Raw genomic sequence first — 25,105 nt, 5'->3', positions numbered from 1 at the left:
AGGTGTCCTCGAGTTGGTGTTTGGCTTCAGCGATGTAGAGGTCAGTGCGCCAGACTACCACTGCGCCCCCTTTGTCCGCTGGCTTGATGGTGAGGTCAGGATTGGAGCAGAGGGATTGGAGGGCTGCGCGTTGTGAGGGTGAGAGGTTGGAGTGGGGGAGGGGGGTCGACATCTTGAGCCAAATATATATTTTATAAATTCATGAAATGTCAATTTAGCTACTATATAACTGCTTTAGGAAAAGACAATGGACTGAATTGAATGATTTTTTTGGTTAAGATTTTTGTCAGGTTTGAGGGAGCGATTCTCACTGCAGGACCAAATGAGTTTTCTTGCTGTACCTTCCCAAAGCCATTGCAATAATTGGCATTTTAGCCATTATAGTGAGTATCACTTCTACTTACCACTCCATCTTACCACGTGCCATTCCTGCAGCAACTCAGCACTGATCGGAGATCCTGGAATTGACTAGCATCTCTGGAATGCCCACTCACTTCCTGGCCTCATTTTTAAGTGCCAATTGAGTACCTGGACAAGCACTGTCACTCTCACTGTCAGTTCACCAATGTATTTTAGGCTTGGAAATCTGCCAACCTCACCTGATCTGATCTAGATGTGGTTCCAGATCCAAAGCAATGTGGCTGACTCTTAACCAGCCTCTGAAATGGTCCAGCAAGCCTTTCAGTGCAAGGTCAATTAAGGATGCACAATAAAGGCTGCTTTACTGGTAATGCTCAGATCCCACGAGTAAATAAAAACAAAATTCCTGGCTTTGTGTCTTTTAGAAATGACATAGCAAGGCAGTAGCAAAATGAGCCTGGCAAAAACATCCTGCAACTGGATCAAAGATGTGCCATAAGGGTTCATAGATGCTGGCATATGTTGGATTCCAATTCTGTATAGTGTGAGGAGGATGTGGCCAATGCCAGTGGATCATGCCCAAGATATTGATGCTCGGTGTCAAGCAAGGAGGTGTTTTGGAGGGGCAGTGGGTTGAACCCACTCTAGTTTCCATGTCAAGTTTTCCTCATGCCAACTTATTCTGAAGATTTGGTAAGATCACAGTAAGTTAAAAAGGCATTTAACAAGGAAATATGAGCATCAATTGGTAACCTGTGGCTGCCTACTGAGAATCTTGTCCTGTTGTATGACTGAATAGTGTATAAAATATGATCTCAATGTTGAGATGGATCTTGTTGAACATCTTGGCCGATTCTGCCATGATGCCCAGACTCTGATACGATTTTACTCAAGGGGTTGAAATGTGTTGGACTAGGGTATCTCACAGTCTCGACTCATAGAGATGTACAGCATGGAAACAGATCCTTCATTCCAATTCATTCATGCCGACCAAATAGCCCAACCTAATCTAGTCCCTTTTGCTAGCACTTGATCCATATCCTTCTAAACTCTTCCTATTCATATACCCATCCAGATGCCTTTTAAATGTTGCAATTGTACCAGCCTTCATCAATTCCTCTGGCAACTCATTCCATACACGCTCCACGCTCTGCGTGAAAAGATTGCCCCTTAGGTCCCTTTTTCCCCTCTCACCCCAAACCTATGCCCTCTAGTTCTGGACTCCCCCATCCCAGGGCAAAGAGCTTGTCTATTTATCCGATCCATGCCCTTTATAACATTATAAATCTCTATAAGGTCACCCCTCAGTCTCTGATGCTCCAGGGAAAACAGCCCCAATCTATTCAGCCTCTCCCTATAGCTCAAATCCTCCAACTCTGGCAACATCCTTGTAAATCGTTTCTGAACCCTTTCACGTTTCACAACATCCTTCCAATTGGTGGGAGACCAGATTGCATGCAATACTCCAAAAGTGGTCTAATCAACGCCCTGTATAGCTGCAATATGACCTCCCAACTCCTGTACTCAATACCCTGACCAATAAAGGAAAGCATACCAAATGCCTTCTTCACTATCCTATTTACCTGCGACTTTTCTTTCAAGGAGCTATGAACCTGTACTCCAAGGTCTCTTTGTTCATCAACACTACCTAGGACCTTACAATTAAGTGTATAAGTCCTATTATGGTTTGATTTTCCAAAATGCAGCACCTCACATTTATCTAAATGAAACTCCATCTGCCACTCCTCAGCCCAATGGCCTAACTGATCAAGAGATCCCATTGAACCCTGAGGTAACCTTCTTCGCTGTCCACTACACAGTGTGCCTTCTTCATTAAATTTTTTCTTCATCTGTCAAGTTGCCCTGCAAGTTGCTGAATGTGCAAATTAAAAATGTTGTGGTGAGGTCATTGGACAATTTGGAAACTAACTGAATAGTGGAACCAACCATCTAGCTCCTTAACCAATGAGCTGTAAAAATTGGTAAATAAACAAGTGAAATACTGACAAGGGAATAAGTTTGAGTGGATGGTGGAATATCAATGCTGGTAAAGACAGAGTAATAAAGAGCGGAAAAGAAAAAAAAGATTAAAGATAAAGAAAAAATGACAAGAGGCTGCAAGGAAAATAAAAAATATAATGTAAAATAGGTACTTCGAACTCTCCAACAATTCACTAGCTGAAGGAATGTGGTTCCATAATTCATATTCACCTTCTGGACCAGAGAAGTTTCTTGCCAGTAATGAGTAATCACATCATTAGAAGTGTCCTCACATGATAAATTAATTTCTGTTGCACTTCTAATGGAAAATTATTGTACAAATGCAGTAACTTCACGAATCTCATAGGACGAGTAAGAGGAAGATGGTTTTTCAAGAAGATAACCAATGGCACAAATCAGCTTGTAATTCATGGTGAACTGAAATTCAGGTATTTCTTCCTCACCATAAACTGCTGGCTGAATTATACATTCATGGTGTCATCCAATTGTTTTGACAAATTTGTTCAATAACAACCTTGATTCTCACATCATGGGGAGGTAATGGCCTTGTGGTATTATCACCTAACTGTTAATCCAGAGCCCCCGGGTAATGCTCTGGGGACTGCAGTTCGAAGCCTGCCATGGTGGAATTTGAGTTCAATAAAGATCCTGGCAGTAATGGTATAATGATGACCATGAATCCATTGTCAATTGTTGAAGAAAAATTCACCTGAACTATTCTGAAGAAGATTCACTGGACCCAAAATGTTAACTCTCTTTTCTCTTCCCAGATGCTGCCAGACCTGCTGAGTTTTTCCTGCAATTTCTCTTTTGGCTCAGCACTTTCTAGGTGAAGAAATTTCTCCTCATCTCAGTCTTAAATGGTTTACGCCATATCCTTAAACAGTGATCCCTGGTTCTGGACTCACCCACCATCACCCACCTTCTTGAACATCTACCTTGTCTAGTTCTGTTCGAATTTTATGTTTCTATGAGATTCCCCTCATTCTTCATAACTCTCGCAAATATAGAATATAAAACATATAGCAGTACAACACGGGCACAGCTCTTTGCCCACCATGCCAAAACTGATGTCATGTTAAACTAATGCCATTTGCCTGCACATGACCTATATTTCTCTATTCCACGCCTATTCATATAAGTGTCCAAATGCTTCCTAAACATTGCTATCTTATCTGCTTCTATCAGCTCCAACCCCCCCACCCCCAGCAGCGTGTTCCAGTTATCCACCACCCTCTGCATAACAAACTTACGTCTCACATCTCCTTTTAAATTTTCCCCCATTTTACCTTAAACCTCTGCCCCCAATTTAACTTCTCTTCATATATCAGTTCTGAAATTAGTCTGATAAACCTTTGCTGCACTCTCCCTACAACAAGAACATATTTCCTCAGATAAGGAGACCAAAACTGCACACAATCATCCAGGTGTGCTCTCACCAAAGCCCTGTTTAATTGCAGCAAGACATCCCTGCTCCTGTACTCAAATCCTCTCACTATGGAGGCCAACATACAACTTGCCTTCTTTACCAGCATGCTTACCTTCAGTGACTGGTGTACAGGGACACCCAGGTCTCATTGCACAGTCCCCTCTTGCAATTCTGGTCTCTCTTTCAAATACTAATCTGCCTTCCTGTTTTGGCTTCAAAGTAGGAAACCTCTCGTTTATCTATATTATGTTCATCTTCCATGCATTTGCCTGCAGGACTAGATCGTTGTTTTGTTTTAATTCATTCACAGAACCTGGATATCGCTGACTGGACGAGTATTAATTGCACAAGGAACAATTAAAAGTCAACCACATTGATGTGGGTCTGGAGTCACATGTAGGCCAGACCAGATAGCGATGCAGATTTCCCTCTCTAAAGGACATTAGTGAATCAGATGAGTTTTTATACCAACTGAAGTGGTTACATGGTCCCCTTTATGTTCTAGACTTTACTGAATTCAAATGTCACCATCTACCATGGAGAGATTCAAATCTGTCTCCAGAAGATTAGCTAGTCCAATGTTTCCAAGTCAGAATGAAGAGTGGTTTGGAGGAAAGCTTGCAAGTGCTGGAATTTCCATGTATCTGCTTCCCTTGTCTATCTACATGGTAGTGATTGGAAGGTACTGTCTAAGGAGGTTTGATGAATTTCTGCAGTGCATTTTTTGGACAGTACACACTGCTGGTGATGGAAGGAGTGGATGTTATGTTTTGTTCTGGTTGATGCCAAGCTTCCTGAGTGTTGTTGGAGCTGTATTCATCCAGACAAGCGGGAGTATTCCATCGCATTCCTAATTTGTGTCTTGCAGTTGGTGGATTGGCTTTAGGAAGTCAGTAATTGAGATACTCGCTGCAACATTGCCAAACTCTTGTAGCACAGTATTAATATGTCTATTCCAGATCTTGCTGCATTTGAACATGGACAGTATTTGCAGTATCCAGTGTCTCCAACCATTTTTTGACATCAAATCACATTGGCTGAAGAGTGTGATGCTGGGAACCTCTGGCTCATTTACTCGGCACTTCACATTATTGTGAAGGTTTCAGCCTTATCTTTTGCACTGACATGCTGAGCGCTTCCAACATTGAGGGTAGGGTTATTTGTAGAACCTCTTCCTCCAGTGAGCTGCTTAATTGTTCAACGACAGGATGTGTCAGAACTACAGAGTTTAAATCAATCTGTTGATTGTGGAATTGATTAGCTCTGTTTATCATTTGCTGCTTATGCTGTTTGGCACAAAGTAGTCCTGTTTTGTAGCTTCATCAAGTTGACACTTCATTTTTAGGTATGCCTGCTGTTGCTTTTGGCATACCGTCCTGCTCTCTTCATTGAACCAGGGTTGATTCACTGGTTGGAACATTTACAGCATGATTCCAATTGTATGGATATGTCAAGGTATTGCTTGAACAGACTGTGAGACAGCTCTCCCAATTTTGACAGTAGCCCTCCAGCTCCGGTAAGGAAGACTTTGTAGGATCAACAGAGGCCTGTTGTTTCTAGTGTCTCAGTGGATGCCAGTTGGTCTGTCCAGTTTCAGTCAGTCATTTTAGCAGTTTCAATGAGTCACTTGCTTAGCCATTTTGGAGGGCAACTAAGACTCAACCTCTTTTCTGTGGGTCTGGATTCACAAGTCAGCAATTTCTTTCCCTAGATGGGTTTTTACAATAATTGATAATGGTTTCACAGTCACCGTTTGAGTTCTCATTCTAGATTTTTATTGAACTCAAATTGCACATCCTGCTGCCTCGGGATTTGAATTTGTCTCCCTAGAACATTACCCCTGGTTCTCTGAATTACTAGTGACAACACCACTATGCCATTACCTTCCCTTTTGGGTTTGGGTAAAAGACGATGAGGGCTGTGGGAATAGAGCAGGAATGGAACTAATGTCCCACAATGAACCAGCATAGACTTGATGGGCCAAATGACTCCTTCTGTTCTGGAAATAACCCTAAGGGCTGAAAGTTAACTCGCAGGACAAGTGCACAGAGTTGGAAAATTTCTAGACTCTCCAAACCCGAGCCAAGAGAAATTTTCTCAAACAGCAGGATTTTATTCTAGAAGGTGGGTACTTGCTGGACTCAGGCCCACCTCACACTGAAGCAGTGCAGATGCTGCTAAGTATTTAAGCAGGCTGTGTTAAATGTCTTGTCTCAGTGCTCCTGTTATAATATAATTAGTTAAAGTCTCTCTGGTTCTCACCCCTCACACCCCCAATCCCCCACACACTTGCACATCAGTTGCCCTTTCATATCAGCTGACACTCTCCCCCCCCCACCTTATTGCTCACCATCCATGCCAATTTCTTCCTCTCTCGACCCACCTTTATAGCCCCTTTGCCAACTCTGCCAATTCACGCTAACCCATTCCCCCTTCAAATCATCTCTACTGTCTCTCATTGTCCCATCTCATCTCACCCAGCATCCACTTCAGAGCCAACTGAGATAAAATGAAATAAAATTTGTAGTACCTATTACAAACTTCATAATTTAAAAAAATCTCTTTTCACAAGCTTAATCTCTTTACAAGAACAAACAATTGTATTCCTGTTCACATGTGAGTGGCATGGTGGCTCAGTGGTTAGCACTGCTGCCTCACAGCGCCAGAGACCCGGGTTCAATTCCTGCCTCAGGCAACTGTCTGTGTGGAGTTTGCACATTCGCCCTGTGTCTGCATGTATTTCTTCCGGGTGCTCTGGTTTCCTCCCACAGACCAACAATGTGCAGGTTAGGTGAATTGGCTGTGCTAAATTGCCTGTGGTGTTAGGTGTAGGGGAATGGATCTGGGTGGGTTGCTCTTCGGAGGGTTGGTGTGGACTTGTTGGGCCAAAGGGCCTGTTTCTACACTGTAGGTAATCTAATTGAGAAAAATCAGAAGTAACTACTCTGTTTGTTACCTCTTGAGACTTGTAAACAAACTATGAATTTACAGACTCCCTTTTATGATAGTCATTGATTATAAAGACAGTCAGTAGTACTAATGCCGCAACCTTATATCCACAAACAGCTATTGAAGTTGCAGGAGTCGTTTTTTTCAACGGTGACAGACAATTGTGTTTTAATTTAAAATGCAGGGGATTTAAATCACAACAGCCTGACTGTTCCACAGGTTTTATGAAACCTTTGCAGACGTTAATGCCTATTTTAAAAATCTCATCAGGATATTTGACCTTTTTAAAAAATTGACCGCTTCAAACAAGGCTGCTATGTTGAGACCTTTTCCTCAAATTTGTAAATCTTTTTTAGATTAGATTAGATTACATTACATTACAGTGTGGAAACAGGCCCTTCGGCCCAACTAGTCCACACCGACCCGCCGAAGCGCAACCCACCCATACCCCTACATTTACCCCTTACCTAACACTACGGGCAATTTAGCATGGCCAATTCACCTGACCTGCACATCTTTGGACTGTGGGAGGAAACCGGAGCACCCGAAGGAAACCCACGCAGACACGGGGAGAATGTGCAAACTCCACACAGTCAGTTGCCTGAGGCGGGAATTGAACCCGGGTCTCAGGCGCTGTGAGGCAGCAGTGCTAACCACTGTGCCACCGTGCCGCCCACAAATCTTGTAAATCTTACAAGATGTTTTTCACTAACCTCAGGAACAAAGATTCTTCTGAGCGAAAGCAACTTCATTTCTCAACATACTGCTGCTTCCGTGAACTGTGAATGTGCAAACTACATCCCACCCCACAAAAGTGGTGGACACTGATGTGGGGCAGGGCTTATCAATTCAGGGCATGGGTCAAGGTGCAGAGCCCAACTGATTCCGCAAACATTTGGGTGTATGATTACTTTAAAATGCACTTTTGATTGAAAACTTTCTACGTTTTAGTGGAGACCTTGTCCTGAGTCATTGGGTACATCTTTGTAGTGCCACAGCTCTCAGTATGACACTACCAGCCCAGACAAAATAGTTCAAACTCATTACATGAAAATTGGTCTGCAATTACACTGCCACTTTACCATCAATATGAAAACAACTTTAAGTTATTGAAGATTTTCAGAATAACTCTTGTCAATCTATAGCAGTTTACTACAATATTCTAGTATAATTGCATCAACCTGCTAGAAATTCTCTCCTTTTTCATCATTGATACCTGTCAATTAATATTTATTATTAAATTTATAAAGATTTTGATGAGCTGATAAGTATGTAACATGATGACTGAGTTACAGAAGGAAATAACATCAATGTATATTTGTACATGTCTATTCCAGTCCTCAGTCCCAGATTAAATGTCATTGTTTATTTTCAGTCTGCAGATTCTCTCATGAACCAAAGCTGCAATTAAGTGAAAATTCCCCACTAATACCTGACACTGCTGCTTTTGTTTTAACTGTGGACTGTTTTTAATCTAATATGTCAAAAGTATGGATAATTATAAACTAGCGTGAAAATCTAAGTCTGAGAAATATAACTGATAGTTAACCTTTATCGATATTGCAATATTATTCCTACATGTCCTGGAATTTAATATAGCTCTCTCACCAGTAAAGACACTTTATATAATTCTCACACTAAAGCTGGAATTTTGTTATACAGTAGACAGAAAACATCCTTCAGTGCTGCCAAAAGTGCTGCAGAACTAATAGGTATATTATAAAACTCAATGTACATATTAAAGGGACCTACTGCCTGATATAGGAATATAGTTCAGCAGTCCAATCATAACATCATTTGCAAATGTGGTTGGCCAGACCGTCATTCATGTTTCTGTTAATTCCAGAGTCAACTCTCTTCATGCTATCCTTGCCAGCCTCCTACCCAAAACCCTCTGTAAAGTTGAGTTCATCCAAAACTCTGCTGGTCATATTCTAACTCACAGAAGTTCTGTTCATGAATCACTTCAATTCTTAATGATCTATAATGAATTTCCAGTGCCTTGTTCTTCCAGAGATTTGGTATCTTCACCTCTGCTATCCTCTCAGAACTATGAATCTGGGCTATTTTGTACTTCCAATCTCCATTTTTCCACCATAAGTGATTGTGGCTTCAGCCATGTTGGCCCAGAATTCTTAGGTTCTCTCCCAAATTTACCTAGCTCTCCATTTTGTTTACAGTATCTCCTTTAAAACAATCTCTTTGATCATGTTTTTGGATATCTGTTCTGAAAATCAAAATTTGCGATTATAGACATGATGAAACTGTTATTATTCACTGGTATTTTTATGTGAAAATGAAAGCAGAAATCTGGAAGTTGCTATCAGTGATATCCTGCTCAAAAGCAGGTTGCCCTGTTGCAATTGTCATTACTACTGAGGAGGCAGTAGCTTAATAATAATAATGTCACTGGCCTAGTAAACTAGAATACCAGTTCCTGTCCTATAAAGTGTGAAGAATTATTTCCTGGAATTTTCAAATAACTAAGAGCTTCAACTTTCTCAGTCTTTTAATAATCTTAGGTTTCCAAACAGTCTGGATCTGCAAGTTTCACAATCCTACTCCTCTGAGACAGCTTATTTCCTCACTACTCTGCATAACCTCCTTTTTCTTGTACAGACCATACTGGCATCTAACCACAGGTCTCCTTTGAACTACCCAAAAACTTTCTAATATCTGGGTTTTTCTAAGTTAAAATCAATTTTGATTATTCTAAATGCAAAAGCAAGTTTTTTAATTGTTTTCTCACTCCAGTTGTAATCTACTACATCAACAAAGTTTCAATAATACTCCATGTGGCCCTACAGTCCCACTTTCTGACATGTACAAGTTTAAAATCAAAATTCTGGAAAGACTGACCTAGTTATTTATTAAACCCCTTCACAAAAATTGATTGACATACAACTATTTTTAAATCCAACTTTTAAAACAAATATGAATATAGATAAGTCACAAACCTTTCACCACAACACAAATGCAAGTTTTTGTTGTATCAATAGGTCAGTATCAAACCAAGTTTGTCATACTGACACCTTATTCATACCAATTTCTTTGTACAGCCGTTTGAAATCAGCATTTAGAATTATGTGAAAGTTATTACTGGACTTGAAACATTAACTCAGTTATTCTCTCTACAGATGCTGCCACACCTGCTGTGTTTCTCCAGCACTTTCTGTTTTTGTTTCGGATTTTCAGCATCCACAGCTTTTTATTTTTATTTTAAAGTTATCAGTCTTTCTTGATCCATTTGCGCATTTGAATGGAAACATATATTGGAATTCCATTTCAAACAACTGAACCTTATTTCTGTAGTACAACATTATATTCATGCTGTGTAGATTTCATACAGAATGAATACATGAATAACTGCTTTCAGAAATCAACAGATAGGTAGTAAAGAACAATTACCTACCATGAACTACATGACACAGGATGCACCTGGTAAGATGTATAAAGTGCAAGGCCAAAGCATGACAAAACTGGGGAAAAATGAAAAAAAAATTAACTGTCTACTTGAACAACACATTGCTATCAGTCAAAGCCCAACATTTTACTGGGATACAATTTTCAAAATTCTTTTAGGCTTGGGGTGAGACAATCAGCACATTCCCATGTTTGTTATTAGATAATAATTTCAAAATGAGTTGTCTGAGATTCAGTACCATATGTAATTCAGCTGCAGCATTATAATATTCAGATTGACAATACATTACAGCAATATCCTGGAAATACTTTGCTATTTAAAATTCAAATCATTTGTACAATTGCACTAGGTGACATTCCAATCCCACCAAGCTAACAAGAGAAGTGTCAACCAAAGACTTGCCCAGTGCTCACCAGATTTATCCAATTCAATGAGAGTCATAAAATTAACTTGATTCACATGGCTGAGAGTAAGACCATCAATCAAACTAAAGACCAAGTCAGGCTCTGCTTTGCGGCCCTCATAGTTGAAAATATTGTCAACACTCAATGATAAGGCTTCCATGTTAACAGTGAATTGCAAATCATTAAACTGTATTCCCAGTAGATCCAAAGAAGAGGAGGGAGGGGTGGAATTGATAGAAACCTTTATCATAAATATTGATAAACTCTGTAGTTGGCTGATATGATATCTTTAGAATCCCAGTTGTCATCCTCTGTAATGAATGGTTGATGATTTGCAGTTCAGGTATGTTCTTTGCAGGACTTGATGCAATATAATATCACATCATCTAGGCTGGACACAGCAGCCTAGTGTTGTGTTATCTTTCCAGGAGCCATGTGCTGTTGTGAAAATCTTTAACTGTTGCGCTCTACTGATTCATGTTAGGATAACTGCAAGCTCACTGATAATGTCCTTGCACCACTTTCTCCCAACTTTCCAAAAATAGCCATGCACATTTAATTTGAGTAGCGAGACCATGGGAGGAGAGAACTGTGTGAACTTATCCATCAAACATGAGAGCTGCAGGCTCTGTTGCCAAGAAAGACTAACACATAGATTTAACATACTTATGAAAGTCACTTTGCATTTAATAATCACAGATTTTATGGTATGAACTGTGCATTCTGCAAGACCATTCAATTGAGGGCAGTGATGAAAAGAGATAATATATTGGCACCCCATTTCCTTCCCATGTTTTGAAAGGTTGCATTAATGTACTGTGGACTATTGCCAAGCACAATTTGACGGAGTACAGCAACCATCCCGAATGAAGCATTCAGTCTGTCAATAACTGTTGCATGAGTGGAATCATTGATTTATCCTCTAAAAAGGAACTTGGTGAAATAGTCAGACACCAGAATATAATTAAATCCTTGGACATGGAAAATGTCAGCGATGATCTTGCAGAACAGCTCAAAAGGAATCTTGTGTGGAAGGGTAGATTTTCTTGATTGCTGAATTGGGTGGAATTGACATTTTTTTGACACCACTTGAGTAGTTGATCAATGCCCTATTAATGCCAGATCAAAAACGGAATCCACATACTCATCATTTGTTTTATTTTCTCTCTATGCCTTTGTGACCTAATGGAAATGGTCTAACATATCTTGGCATAGAGCTTTCTTTTGGGTTTGTCCAGAATTGCATTCCTGAAGAATGTGATGGGTGTAGAAGGAAAGACCAGCTCCATAAGCCTTTTAGCCAATTAGGTCTAGTGATCACATTCAGTGCCTTCATTCGATGTTTACTTTTGAACTGGATTCGCCTGGCTGTGGTCAGTGTGGGGAAAGTGGAGAACGTGGCTGAAAAGCTTCAATGTGACATGTGTGACAGTGTGGTCAGTGTGACATGAACTCATGTTTATGTATGCTGAAATTGACTGGAACTTTTAAGTTATCTTCTGAAATCTGACAAATATTTGTCAAGATCTTTGCAATCATCTTCAAAGGTCCTGGATAATTTTATTCTTCTTAAATCTTTTTTATTTTCACAATATTTTAAAAAATAAAAATGGCAGAATCAACTAATACTTGGACGTAGGTAAGGTCTCTTTATTAAAAGATATGTTTTTCTACAATTTTATTTGTACTTTTATCAAGGTGCATTTTCTTAGATTGGAGCTGTGCTTTTGGCACATTTTTAAGCATACGCATTTTACGTCAGATTAGTAGCAAGTTCTTGTATGTGCTTCTTTTTAAGTTACAAAGTGAACTAAAGTACTCACTGCGCTTCAGTACAAGCTTGTAGTCTTTAGCTTTGGTTGTGGTACTTCAGCCTTGGTTATAGTTGTAACTACAGCTCTGAACTCAGACTAGTTGATAAATGACTGTTACAAAATGATTTATCACAATTGCATGTAATTAGACACCTACAACTTGTTCTGATTTATGTTAAATTATTTTTGAAAACTTCCCACTGATTTTCTCTAATTTACCCTTTCAAAGACTTGCCATTTAAATAAGGAGTCATAGGGAAAGCAGGCAACTCAAGTCTGGGAGTGAGGCTTAATTGCTCTGGGTTGATGAGGGAATAGTGACAGTGATGAAGGTATTTCTGGGTAGAAGGATGGGACCATGTAAGAACAAGAGGAGACAGGGAGCTCTCAGACTGTGGGGAGAGTGTTGGTTGGAGAGTGGAAATGAGCAGGTACTTACAGATCACAATGATGCTGGCCTCTACATGGGCAGGATGTAGGACCATCAAGATAAAGGGCACCTCCAGTCATTTTCTCTGGTGGTAAAATGGGCATGTAACACAAAGGGGTTCAACAGAAATGAAGAAGGTTAAAAGGTCATAGGACCACTAAGGACAGCAATTTCAAAAGAAATGTGAAGTTTGGAAACATTCTGATAAAACAGGCAGAGTCTGCAACAGACTCACAAGGTCATGGTGCTGGAACTTTGCTCTTTTAGCTCATAAATCAATTGTACAATAACTGTATAAAATGACTATCCCTGCATCTAAAATGGGTGAAGTAAGTTAAAGATTTTTTTGTGGGTGCTGAGTAAAATTCTTGGTCCTGATAGTGACAATTTCTGAAATGCCGCTTGTACTGATTCAATATTGCCACCTATGTGGCTTCAATATGCACTCCATCAGCAGGACGTTCACTGTCCAAAAATGCACTTTCCAAATCTTGACCTCAAGCAAACAGGAGCATCACGTTGTGTGCATTTGCTCACTTTCTTGTCAAGTCAGTGAAGCAACTGACATCCTCCAGGCATTTCAAAGTCAAGTGTAAAGTTCCCACTTCCCAAACACATCGCATAACCAGCATTGGAAGACCACACACCACAGCTGCCACATTCTCATACTGACATGCAAGTGTGCAAGGACATGGCTTGTGATATGAAAAGGACTTATGTTTGGGAAGTAGGGATGGAGGTTGGTTTAATCATGGCTTACTGACAAAACTCTACTTCACAATGTAGCTTTACAACTTTGGTTGCTCAAAGTATAATTGAATAATGTCACCAACCTCAGAGCTTGTTATGGAGGCCTGACAATGCCCTCCTTGGAAAGCAACCATGCCATCCTGGGTACAACATGAGGCTAGGTTGTGAAGGATGTGAAGGCTAAGGAGTTTCTTCAATGAATTTGCTTTTATCTAAGCTCAGATCTCACATAGAGAATGGCATGGCTGGAGTCATGAAGATCACAGTTCATGAATCCCTGAATCTGAGGCAATCTGCAGTCCAAGAATCTGTTGCTCATGAGAGATGAGCAATGATTGGCTATTGCAACTCCTTTCTTGGGATCTCAGAGACTGCTGAACTCCTGAATGGGTGTGACTTAGCCAGGTTTGTCAATGAAAATCATACGTGGCACACATTTTAACACAGTGCAAAAGAATATATATATATCTACAAAAATGAAAGGTTTGTCTATAGTATATCACCTATCACACCTATTTGCCCTTGGTATATTTTTGTCTTCCTCTGTCTCCCACTATATCCAGGTGCAGTGCTAATTTCCATAGCTGTATTGGAGTCAGCCAGTTCTGTACTTAGCTGTTAGCCTGAAAGAGTTGGACAAACATCCTCCAGTGCCTTTGGGCCAGCTGTAAATGTTCTGCCCAAATGTAGGCTCACCCTCAGTGGTTAGAACATTTGTAGCCTTTGGGATCACAAGGCGGGTGATACCAGGTCCCTCTGGAGTGTCTAGAGAGGAAGCTTTTAGGGGTCTTCTGTGGCTCCTCCATTCTAAGGGTACATGCTGACATCTCTGTTTCTCCCTAAGAGGAAGGGACACCAAGAGTGAGGTTGAGGACCCTCATTCTCCTCTCACTGAACCACTGATGTCTAGCACATTACAGTGACAGTGATGACCACAGGTTCCTGTGCATGCTCAGTGGACACGGACTATACTGAATTGAATTTCCAAGGTGGTCTCCAGCCTGTCCACGGAGGGAGCCAGCTAAACATATGCTCGAGTCAACATGGTACGAATAGCATAGTGGACTCCTTCATCCTTAGGTACAGCTTCTCAAATGACTCTTACAAATCTTCCTGCTGCTCCTGTGCTTATCTGTGCATTTTGGTAAAGTTCTTTAATACGCCAGACCAAAGGACATCTCCTGCTTGGGGTTGATCAGGTGCCTGTTCTCTGACAGTCCTCTAAGTGCTAAAGACTTGTAGCATTTCTTCCTTGACCAGTTGCAAATATATGTCAGTGCTCTGCTCACCAGATTGTGCTCCGGAATCTAATCTAGAAAGAATCAGTGAAAGTCTCTGAGCCAGTGCATGAGGATTGAGTGGCCTCCTTCTCAGAGGTGGAGGTGGAGCAGAGAGTCTCTGGTTTGGTCTATACCTTGCAAAGTTTTGCTAGATGCCATTAGGACCTCCATGGGAGAAGAGAGATTTAGTTTGGCCTACAGAGATAAAAAGCATGTGTGGATTAAGAACACGTTAGTACTGGTAGTAGTGGGAGAGCAGTGCAGCACAGCACAATTGGCATAGTGGGTCTATCTACAGCACATGGACAGCAGCAGTTCAAGGATGCAGTTTAGGTAAAAAGCCCGAAACGTCAATTTTACTGCTCCTCAGATGCTGCCTGAACTGCTGTCCTCTTCCAGCACCACTAATCCAGGACAAGGATGCAGTTTGCCAACACTTCCTCAAGGACAACTAGGGAGGAGCATTAAATTCTGGCCGAGCAAGCAACACCTGTATCCCAAGAGTAAATTTGAAAAAAGCTTCTGTCTCAACACAGTCTTGGCTCTCTCGTCCAGTTTATGGGCCATTTCCTGCAATGAGACATTGATGGAAGAGGTTGGATCAGCATTTTATGGTGAATCAGGAGCAGGAGAAGTGTTGAGGTGTCTCCAGTGAGTGAGTAGCAAGCATGGAGGACAGGAAGGATAAGTAGTATGTGAGAATGAGGATGGTACGAACCCTTGAAAGGATATGATATGTGTAAAACTGAGATTTGTGGTCCATGAACCTTGGAGGTGCACTGGCAGCACTGGAGTGAATGGTGGCCCTACAAATGAAGTAGCAGAGAGAAAATGGTGGCACTCACCCTGGGCAGAACTTAATTGATCAATGATCTTTTTACTGCACTGCTGGGCATTCCGCTTCCCCCAGGACACAGCTCTGACCCATACTGCTAACTGGGTCCAGGGTGGCTATGTCTGGTGGTGTGGAAGTGAAATGGAAAAAAAGGACAGCCTGCCTCTCCACAACCCATCCACCAACACCTTCAGGTCCATTGGGTGAGGGGTAAGCTTTTCTGTATGTGCCATAATCCAACACCACTGTGTGAGGGGCAATTTCTGGCTTACAACCTGAAATGGTGTGCAGCCGGGTTTTAAACATGGTGCCAATGGTGTGAATGACAAAAGATCCCAGCAATGGCAAGCACCACCACTCCTCCAGCTACATGGCTCCATGAGAAGGATTGCAAAAAGCCACACTTCCATAAGTGATGAGATGAAGAACAAAAGATTGTATGAGAATAGTCACTTTAAAATGTGATTGACCAGCCTCCATAAATCTCAACTCAACAATACACAGATTCCACCAATGGTGTGGCTTCTGTGCTTCCTAGTGTAACTGTCAATGATATGCAGACTGACTGAAGACAGTGCACTAATTCCATGACACACAGAGAGTGACTGAAGGTGAGGCAGGTAGCTTTTGTACTAGGCCATAACATTTCATGATGTCATGCATCAATCTTAAATGTAGATTAAATCAGATTACTTACAGTGTGGAAACAGGCCCTTCGGCCCAACAAATCCACACCGCCCCGCCGAAGCGCAACCCACCCATACCCCTACATTTACCCCTTACCTAACACTACGGGCAATTTAGCATGGCCAATTCACCTGACCTGCACATCTTTGGACTGTGGGAGGAAACCAGAGCACATGGAGAAAACCCACGCAGACACGGGGAGAATGTGCAGGAATTGAACCCGGGTCTCTGGCACTGTGAGGGAGCAGTGCTAATCAGTGTGCCACCGTGCCGCCCACAAATGTACAGGCCTGGAATCTCTGCCATAAGAAAACATATGTGTTGACTGTAAAAGGAAATAAAATTAAGACAATCTCGGAGAAGGACGTCTCTCATGTGGATGGAACGACACCCATGGTTATCTGCAATTTGATTCTGTCTAACAGAGTTAGCAGTGATATCAATAGATAGTTATGATTCCACATATAAAAACTTAGTGGGGCAAACTCTCATTGCTGCCACATAGGCTTTCCATACAGACAGCCTGATCCCTCAGATTCCTTCCTCTCATGCACACATAGTGATGAGACTTCAATGTTTCTTCCTTCCCCCTCCAACTCTCACAGGTATTATGGAGCCCTTTGTTCTAACATTGATGTCTAGAACCTGCCCATATCCCCCATTTTATTTATGCACCCCTTGAACCCGTCACATTTTGGGACTGTGGGGGAAAGGAAAGCAGCTTGATATTTTAAGTGTTAGTTTTTCCTGAGATTTCAATTTGATCAAGAAAATTTATGTTTTTGCTGTTGACCTGTTTTTCACTACACAGGATGGCAATATTTAATACATCTTCCAGCGCTGAGTACTCCTTTTTGACTCAGCACTAAATGTTTTGTATTTTTTACTTGTCTTCAATATCCCCCAGTTCTTGGCTCCGAGTTTCAGCTATTTAGACACTTTTTTTTCTTTATAAGCCTTTCACTCGTTTATTAATAGAATCTTTAATATGATTGAATGTTATCATTTAAACAGGTTGCAAATCATTCAACCCTTTTTCCTTTTTATAATTGTAATTACTCTTTTTTTTTCCCCCTCCATTCTCTATTTTGGTTTACATTCTATAAAATATATTTTCTTCCCATTGTAGCTGGCTGATCCAGTGTTTATTTTAAACATTTTCTGTTTTTGTATTCTCATTTTCACTTTGCCCCATCACCCTTACAGACAAGATTTCATTCTTTCTCTGTTCCCACATTTACAGGTCAGTATTCTCCTGACTGTCTTCCTCCATATTAACAAAGCTGGCTTGCAGTTCCTCCTCCCACTCACACTGACAGGCTGAACCTTCTTCTTCTCATTTTGTAAAAGCTCAGTCCCAACACCTCCTTTCCTCTTACTCAACCTGTACTCCAATTAATATATCACACTTTTTTATGCAAACTTCTTTATAATAGATAAGTATAGTGCCTTGAGATGATGACTTCTATTATTCAGAAAATATATTTACACAAATGAATATTTGTGTGTTTCTGATTCTCACCTTCAGGGAAAAAGCTTGCTTCAAATCCCATTCCAAACATCATATTCTCAAGATTATTGACCGCCTGAGTGAAAAGCAAGTCAAGGAAGAAAGCAAACAAGTGTAAAAATGAAGATCTTGTGCATCTACCTCATCTCTGTGACAAATCATACAAGGGAACTAAACCGGAGCAATGATCTGACACATCAATAACCTGGTACTGGAAAAATACATTTGTTTTTGCTCTGACGCATTTCAAATTTTAAATTGTGTACAGACAGAGTTTTTCTGAAGTTAATCTTTCAATTTTCTCTTCATTATAAATTTTTGGAGAGGCCACAGACATAGCCATTGATTTTGCCATCAACTGACAGCACAAGGTGAGGCAGAAATTCATCATTCAGGTTGATTTTTGGGTGGGTGGAAGAACAGGATGGGAGAAAATGTTGCGTGTGTTGCAGATACTGTATAAACCTCTCATGCTTCTATCTATGTTAATAACAGACCAACTTCTGCACTTTAAAATGTGAACGCACACCAAGCTGGACCAAGGAGATAAGTTCAATAACCTAAACCTGAAAATCCAGGAACTGGCATCCATTTAGATGAGGCATTAGGAAACCAGGCAGGACCAATTTCTTCCTAACCTGGGATTTGTTTTTGGGAAGTATCTTTTGGGTGAATCTGCATTTCCTCTACTTCCATGACACCAGTATATGACTGTTTTAGACATTTCACTAACTTTGAATCGGTTTTAGTTCATAAGTGACAAATTAGTTGCTTGAGACAAGTGAATAAGGGCTTATGCCCGAAACGTCAATTCTCCTTCTCCTTTGATGCTGACTGACCTGTTGCGCTTTTCCAGCAACACATTTTTAAGCTCTGATCTCCAGCATCTGCAGTCCTCACTTTCTCACAGGTGAATCACCTTCTATCAATCATACTACATTTATATGTCTTGTAGGAAAATAAAAGCCATTACATTACCTAAGAGAATTGCACGTATTAGACTGTAAAGGAGGAAGACATCCTTTTGTTGGCATTTTCAATTAATGAAAGCATTTTTTGAAAATCTCAATCCTGTAACTTCAACATGGTGAATGAAAGGAAGGGGTTAGAAGTAAGCAAACTCTTGGAACCTTTTAAACACTGAGAAGAAAGATTAAATTAAGCAATCTAGAAGTAGAAAAGAGATGGACGAGATCGAAACAAGTCAAAATTGCAAAATGAAGAATAAAGCAATATGAAAATAAAGAATCAAGGAAAAGTGTCACCAGATAAAACCATAAATATTATTGATAATTTTCTAATAGTCCATTAGCTGTTTAAGTGAGCTTCTCTGAACTTGGTTGCAGACGATTTACTATGGTTCACTTGTAGCATAAATGAAATACAGTGATATTTCATGTGGAAAATAGTTACTTAATTGGGTTCACTCCTTAATAATTGACTTAATTGCTGCTTTGGCCATTGAGTGCTAAAACATTACTGATACATTTAATCTCACATAGAAAATGGCAGTAATTATGTTAATTGTTGCGCTACATGCAAAAAATCCACAATGTTACCACAACCTTTCCAATTGCCTTTTGTTTCATCTAGTTAAGTTTACCAAACTTGAATAATTTGATGAAGTGATAAAATTAAAAAGATATTTAACCAAATTATCTTTATGTCACTGCAGGGACATTGCGTTCTATATTAGTACCTGTTTTTGTTGGAGCCAATCCTGAGCCTGTAGTCCAGGGCTTATCGCTATGACAACGCTAACCACTTATAGAGTCATAGAGTACAGCACGGAACCAGACCCTTTGGTCCAACCCGTCCATGCCAACCAGATATCCCAATCCAATCTAGTCCCACCTGCCAGCACCCAGCCCATAGCCCTCCAAACCTTTCCTATTTATATACCCAGCAATTCAGGCAGCATCCGAGGTTTTGCCTGTCCTCGGATGCTGCCTGAATTGCTGTGCTCTTCCAGCACCACTGATCCAGAATCTGGTTTCCAGCATCTGCAGTCATTGTTTTTACCTTATTTATATACCCTTCCAAGTGCCTTTTAAATGGTTCAATTGTACCAGCCTCCAGTACTTCCTCTGGCAGCCCATACCACACACGCACCACCCTCTGCATGAAAAAGTTGTCCTTTAGGTCTCTTTTATATCTTTCCCCTCACACCATAAACCTATGCCCTCCAGTTCTGGACTTACCCCACTCCAGGGAAATGACCTTGTCTATTTACCCTATCCATGCGTCTCCAACCCTCCAGGGAAAACAACCCAAGCCTATTCAACCTCTCCCTATAGCTCAAATCCTCCAACCCTGGTAACATCTTATCAATTTTTTCTGAATCCTTTCAAATTTCACAACATCCTTCCGATAGGAAGGAGACCAGAATTGCACACAATATTCCAAAAGTGGCCTAACCAATGTCCTGCACAGCCGCAACATAACCCCCCAACTCCTGTACTCAATACTCTGACCAATAAAGGAAAGCATACCAAATGCCTTCTTCACTATCCTATCTACCTGCAACTCTACTTTCAAGGAACTATGAACCTGCACTCCAAGGTCTCTTTGTTCAGCAACACTCCCTGAGACCATATCATTAAGTGTATAAATCCTGCCAAGATTTGCTTTCCCAAAATGTAGCACCTCGCATTTATCTAAATGAAACTCCATCTGCCATTCCTCAGCACATTGACCCATTTGATCAAGATCCTGTTGTAATCTGAGGTAACCTTCTTCACTGTCCACTACACCTCCAATTTTGGTGTCATTTGCAAACTTATTAACTTACTAACTTAGCAATAAACACATTTAATATTTGGATTTGACTTTAGTCTGTGCCAAGTCATACACTTTCTTTTTAGTCCAGAAGTTATCTAATTATGTATAATTGCTACAAAAATAAATATTTTAATCAAGTCATCACTGACAGCTTATTGCATTTTATGATTAATAGATATTTAGACTGATGACTACTCTCTATTAAATTGGAAGATTTTCTGCTAATATGAGTCATGGCATTGATGACAATTTACCATGTTATAAAAGTTAGGGCCAAAATTTCATTTCACTTGACAACTGGAACATTTCTGAGTTCTGAAATCCCTAGATTCACCAGTGATACAACACTATCTTCAAAGCGAGGGCCATTAATTCTCCTCGAGATAGGTTCACTACCCAATTTGGGACATGGGACCTGGATGTTTGTCAATCTGGAAAGTAATTTATTGTTCTGGACAGTCAGTGTTGGTGAAGCATGATAAAGAAATGGCAAAATAACCTTTGCAAGAAAGAAAAGCTTGAGCTGCTGTGGAATGGTAGAAAGGGTACATACAGCCGGTTTCTGCTATAATATATGTTTCTTCAATGTGAATTGGCTTTAATGCAATTGAAGAAGTTAGACCATTATTTGTAGAACATGAATTTTTCTTACCTATATTGGCTGTAACATGATTCTGATTCCATTATTTTAAGTGAGGTGCATATTATGCGATATTCTTGTAATGCAAGATTGCAAGACAACAGAGCTATCGTGTCATTTCAGAACCAACTGTATTTAAAAACAGGAGGGCAATGTCTGGTGGGAATGAGTCAAATCCAGGAGATTGTTTCCTGTAGATATTTCATGTTGGTGCTTTATCAATGACTGATCATTAGCTTGGCCCATGACAAAGCAAAGACCAAGGAGGATTGTTGGCAGCAAACTATCTCAAATACTCCTACCCCGTGCCATACATTGCTTGAAATGGGAATATCACAAGGCGTCAGGAGTGGTCATCTAGAAAAATGTATACTAAGCACAATTGGACCAAGACAAAGCATTCTGTGGATTAGTGATATTAATGAAAGAAAATGTCAGTCCAAAGCCTCCAATTGTTAGTGAACTTTTCATATTCCATAGGAAAAAATAAGATACATCTCTCAATCAGTTCTTAGTTGAAGTGAGGAAGCTGCCAACAAAATGCCAATTCAGCATTTGTTTTGAAAGAAATCCTTAGACAGAGACTTGTGTAATGGCACAATTTAAGTGAAGGTCAGAAAAAACTTTTCAGCAGAAGCTGGTTAACATTGAACATTGAAGGCTGTTGATTGACATGTGAGTGTGCAATTACAATGAGCTGCCATAAATAAGATGGGAACAAAACTCCAATGGATCATGCTTGTCCTGTGAGAAAGAAAATGCAGATCACCAACCAAATTTTTGGAAATACATTGTCAATCACCAATGGGGCCAAACTCAGGTGTGGACCTGGAAAATTGCACATTTGGAAGTGTCCACTTGTTCTGACACCTCGATGATACATTTACATTTTCAAAGAGAGGGTAAAGAGATGATTGCCCAAACCTTTGCTAGCTGGCTGCTTTTCCTGATCCTCTATTTGCAAAGACAACAGCAAGCCAGTTATGGCAGCTATTTAGCTCTTTAATTATCTCTTGACGCCATCCCCTGTCTTCTGACCATTGTTCCATGCCACAAATTGAGCAATGAACCAACCTCCAAGACAATTAATCATTGTCGCTGAAAATTATAAGGCAGGAGTTAGGACCTGGAAATGTTCTAAGGGATGAGGTAAGAAATATAAACAGAATATCTTCCACTGTAATAGAGAATCCAAAAATCTATTCATCATAAAGTACAAAAGAAAGATGGTTTAAATCGAAATGCAACTCTTGCAATAATTATTAACAATGAGATGGTTAATGAAATAGAAAGAAAGCATGTGACATGGCACAGACTGAAGCCATATCAATGTAGTAAATATGTTCGCCTACTAAGTGAATATGTTGCTACGGTGATCTGTCTTGAAAAATTCTTTGTCATATTGGCACAGACAAAATGGGAAGAGTATCAGCGCACTGACTGATTGAGTCTGACCCTGCAAATATATTTTCAGCTAAGACTTAATAAAACAAGATTCATTTCTGAAAACTATACTCAAAAAGTTCAGTGTAAGAGATTCTGCACCGTCTAATTCATCTTCTAAGAAAAGGTTCTGTAAAAATGTATGCCTGTCATCTCGCTCAAGTGATAAATTGAGCAAAACCCCTATTTAACTTGACATCTAACTTGAATTATCCTGCCATCAGGAACCATCATGTTCTATATCAGATTTGATCATTTCCCTTTGTACGTAATCCACAATTTAGGACGCAGAGTTTTTCAACCATTGATTTAAATAGAAGAAAAGCATACTCACTGAGAAAGAAGCAGATTTTCTCAGTGAGTGATATTTTCTGCTGAGAGGTAGTAAATTACTAAATTAGTCTACAGTGGAATACTTGCCTCATTTGCCAACGCATATGCCTCTTCGTCATGATGAGGAGTCTCCATTTCTAGATTTGAATAGGTTTTTTATTCAATGAAAAGGCATCTGGATAGGTATATGAATAGGAAGGATTTAGAGGGATATGAGCCAAGTGCTGGAAAATTAGACTAGATTAGGTTAGGATGTCTGGTTGTCATGGACGAGTTCGACTTAAGGGTTTGTTTCCATACTGTACATTGCTATGACTGTATGACAGGATGTGGACATCACTGGACAAGCCTGTATTTATTGCCCATCCATATTGCCCAGAGAGGAGTTAAGTGTGAACCACATTGCTGTGGGTCAGGAGTCACTTTATATGATTCTCATCAGGTTCGCTTTACTTCCTAAGAATTAATTCCCAGTACTTTTTCATTATATTAATTACTGTTTTATCAAATCATTTAGTCACTTTATGCCATAGACCAGGCAAGAATGGCAGTTTCCTTCCCTAAAGGACATTGGTAAACGAGATGAGACTTTCCAACAATCGGCAATGGTATCATTAGATTGAACAGTTTGACTTATAATTGCAGATACTGATTGAATTCAAATTCCACCATTTTCAGATGAATTAAAAAAGCATATGGGACTGCTCAAACAAGAACAGTTTTTGTCACTCTGATATCTTGAGTAATATTTCTCTGTCAATCAATATCATCTAAAACAAATTAATGGCTCATTCTTTTCATCTGTTATTTTTGATATCTTGCTGCATGCAATCTGTCTGCTTCACTTGTTTCAATATAACATTTCAGAAAGTAATTTATTACATGTGGAACGACTTGGGACCTTGATGATGCAATATAATTGTAAGCTTTTGTTTCAATTTGAAGCTTGATATTCACTTGACCTAAATTTTAACGTATTAATGCATCATTTACTTACGTTTGGCTATCAAAATATTATGCACCTTGTCAAATGATCTGCAGTTTGCTCCATATTTAGTATGAGCAATATAGTTGCAAATTATATCCATAGATGAACAGGCTTTGCCATGAGGTCATAAAACTAGGCTTTGTTCCCAAAATGGTCAGCATACTGTGTTACAACACAGATGGCATCATGCCAAACTAAATCTGTCTCTATCTCTGGATTCATAACACAATGGAATTAAAGCATTAGCCCGCAAAAGTGCCCAATTTCTCTTAACCAGAGTTTATAACTAAAAGGTATTGGACACCAAGTTTATAACTTAAACATAAAATTACAACTAATGTGTGTTTAATGTGAACTTAGCAGAACAGAGATAATCAACAACGGTAACATAACTATTACGTACAATTTAAAACCCGATCTTCTTTGACCATAACCCGCACTCAAACACAGACAGTCTAACAGGCATACACAATTATGGGATAAATTGAAAAGAAAAATAATTGCCTTGTAATTTGCCAGTTAAATTAAACTGTTTTAAAGGATAAATACCAAGCCATCACAAAATCCTTGGAAAATGGCTACATAGCATTTTCTTGCTATATATTTTGCTCGAATTCTAAAGTCACTGACAAATGTAAATAGTTTCAGCAAACTTCCAGAAATATTTAGTTATTTCTTGTAGACTGGGATCCTTTTCTCAGAACATTCAACAATTCAATAACTGGAGAGAAAACCAGAAAGAGCAAAACAGAGCAGCCAGTCCGGCAGCTTTGAAAGTCACTGTGCTGACGTGTAGAAACTGGTTTAATCCCACCTTGGTTGACCAATTCTACATCCAAATTGCTGCCAGCCCTGAACATACCAATAATTTGTTGCCCATTCATCTACAGTGTCCTTAGAACATTAATTGAGTTGCATTATCTTCCAGGCCAATTCCTAACAGATAAAATCTGCTTTTGTCCTCTTTTAAAACTGGCAGCTGTTAAAAATTCAACTCTTATTCTCAACTCACAGCTCCAAACCAAACCAAAATAGAAAAGTAAAAGA

The 25,105-nt window shown here is 39.8% G+C and overlaps 1 protein-coding gene across 1 annotated transcript in view; it reads right to left on the bottom strand.

Annotated features, from left to right (window-relative positions):
- Positions 1-25,105, bottom strand: part of LOC122560054 (keratinocyte-associated protein 2-like) — a 201,047-nt gene that overhangs the window by 114,590 nt on the left and 61,352 nt on the right. Inside the window, exons 3-4 of the mRNA XM_043710253.1 lie at positions 17,886-17,949; positions 10,152-10,218 (exon numbers count right to left, since the gene is read on the bottom strand). Coding sequence (XP_043566188.1) covers positions 10,152-10,218; positions 17,886-17,949 — 131 coding nt within the window. The remainder of the gene's footprint in view (positions 1-10,151; positions 10,219-17,885; positions 17,950-25,105) is intronic.

This window comes from Chiloscyllium plagiosum, chromosome 2 (genome assembly GCF_004010195.1).
Source record: "Chiloscyllium plagiosum isolate BGI_BamShark_2017 chromosome 2, ASM401019v2, whole genome shotgun sequence".
Taxonomy (NCBI): domain Eukaryota; kingdom Metazoa; phylum Chordata; class Chondrichthyes; order Orectolobiformes; family Hemiscylliidae; genus Chiloscyllium; species Chiloscyllium plagiosum.
Note: the sequence above shows the minus strand (reverse complement) of the source record. Positions and strands in the feature narration are given on the sequence as shown.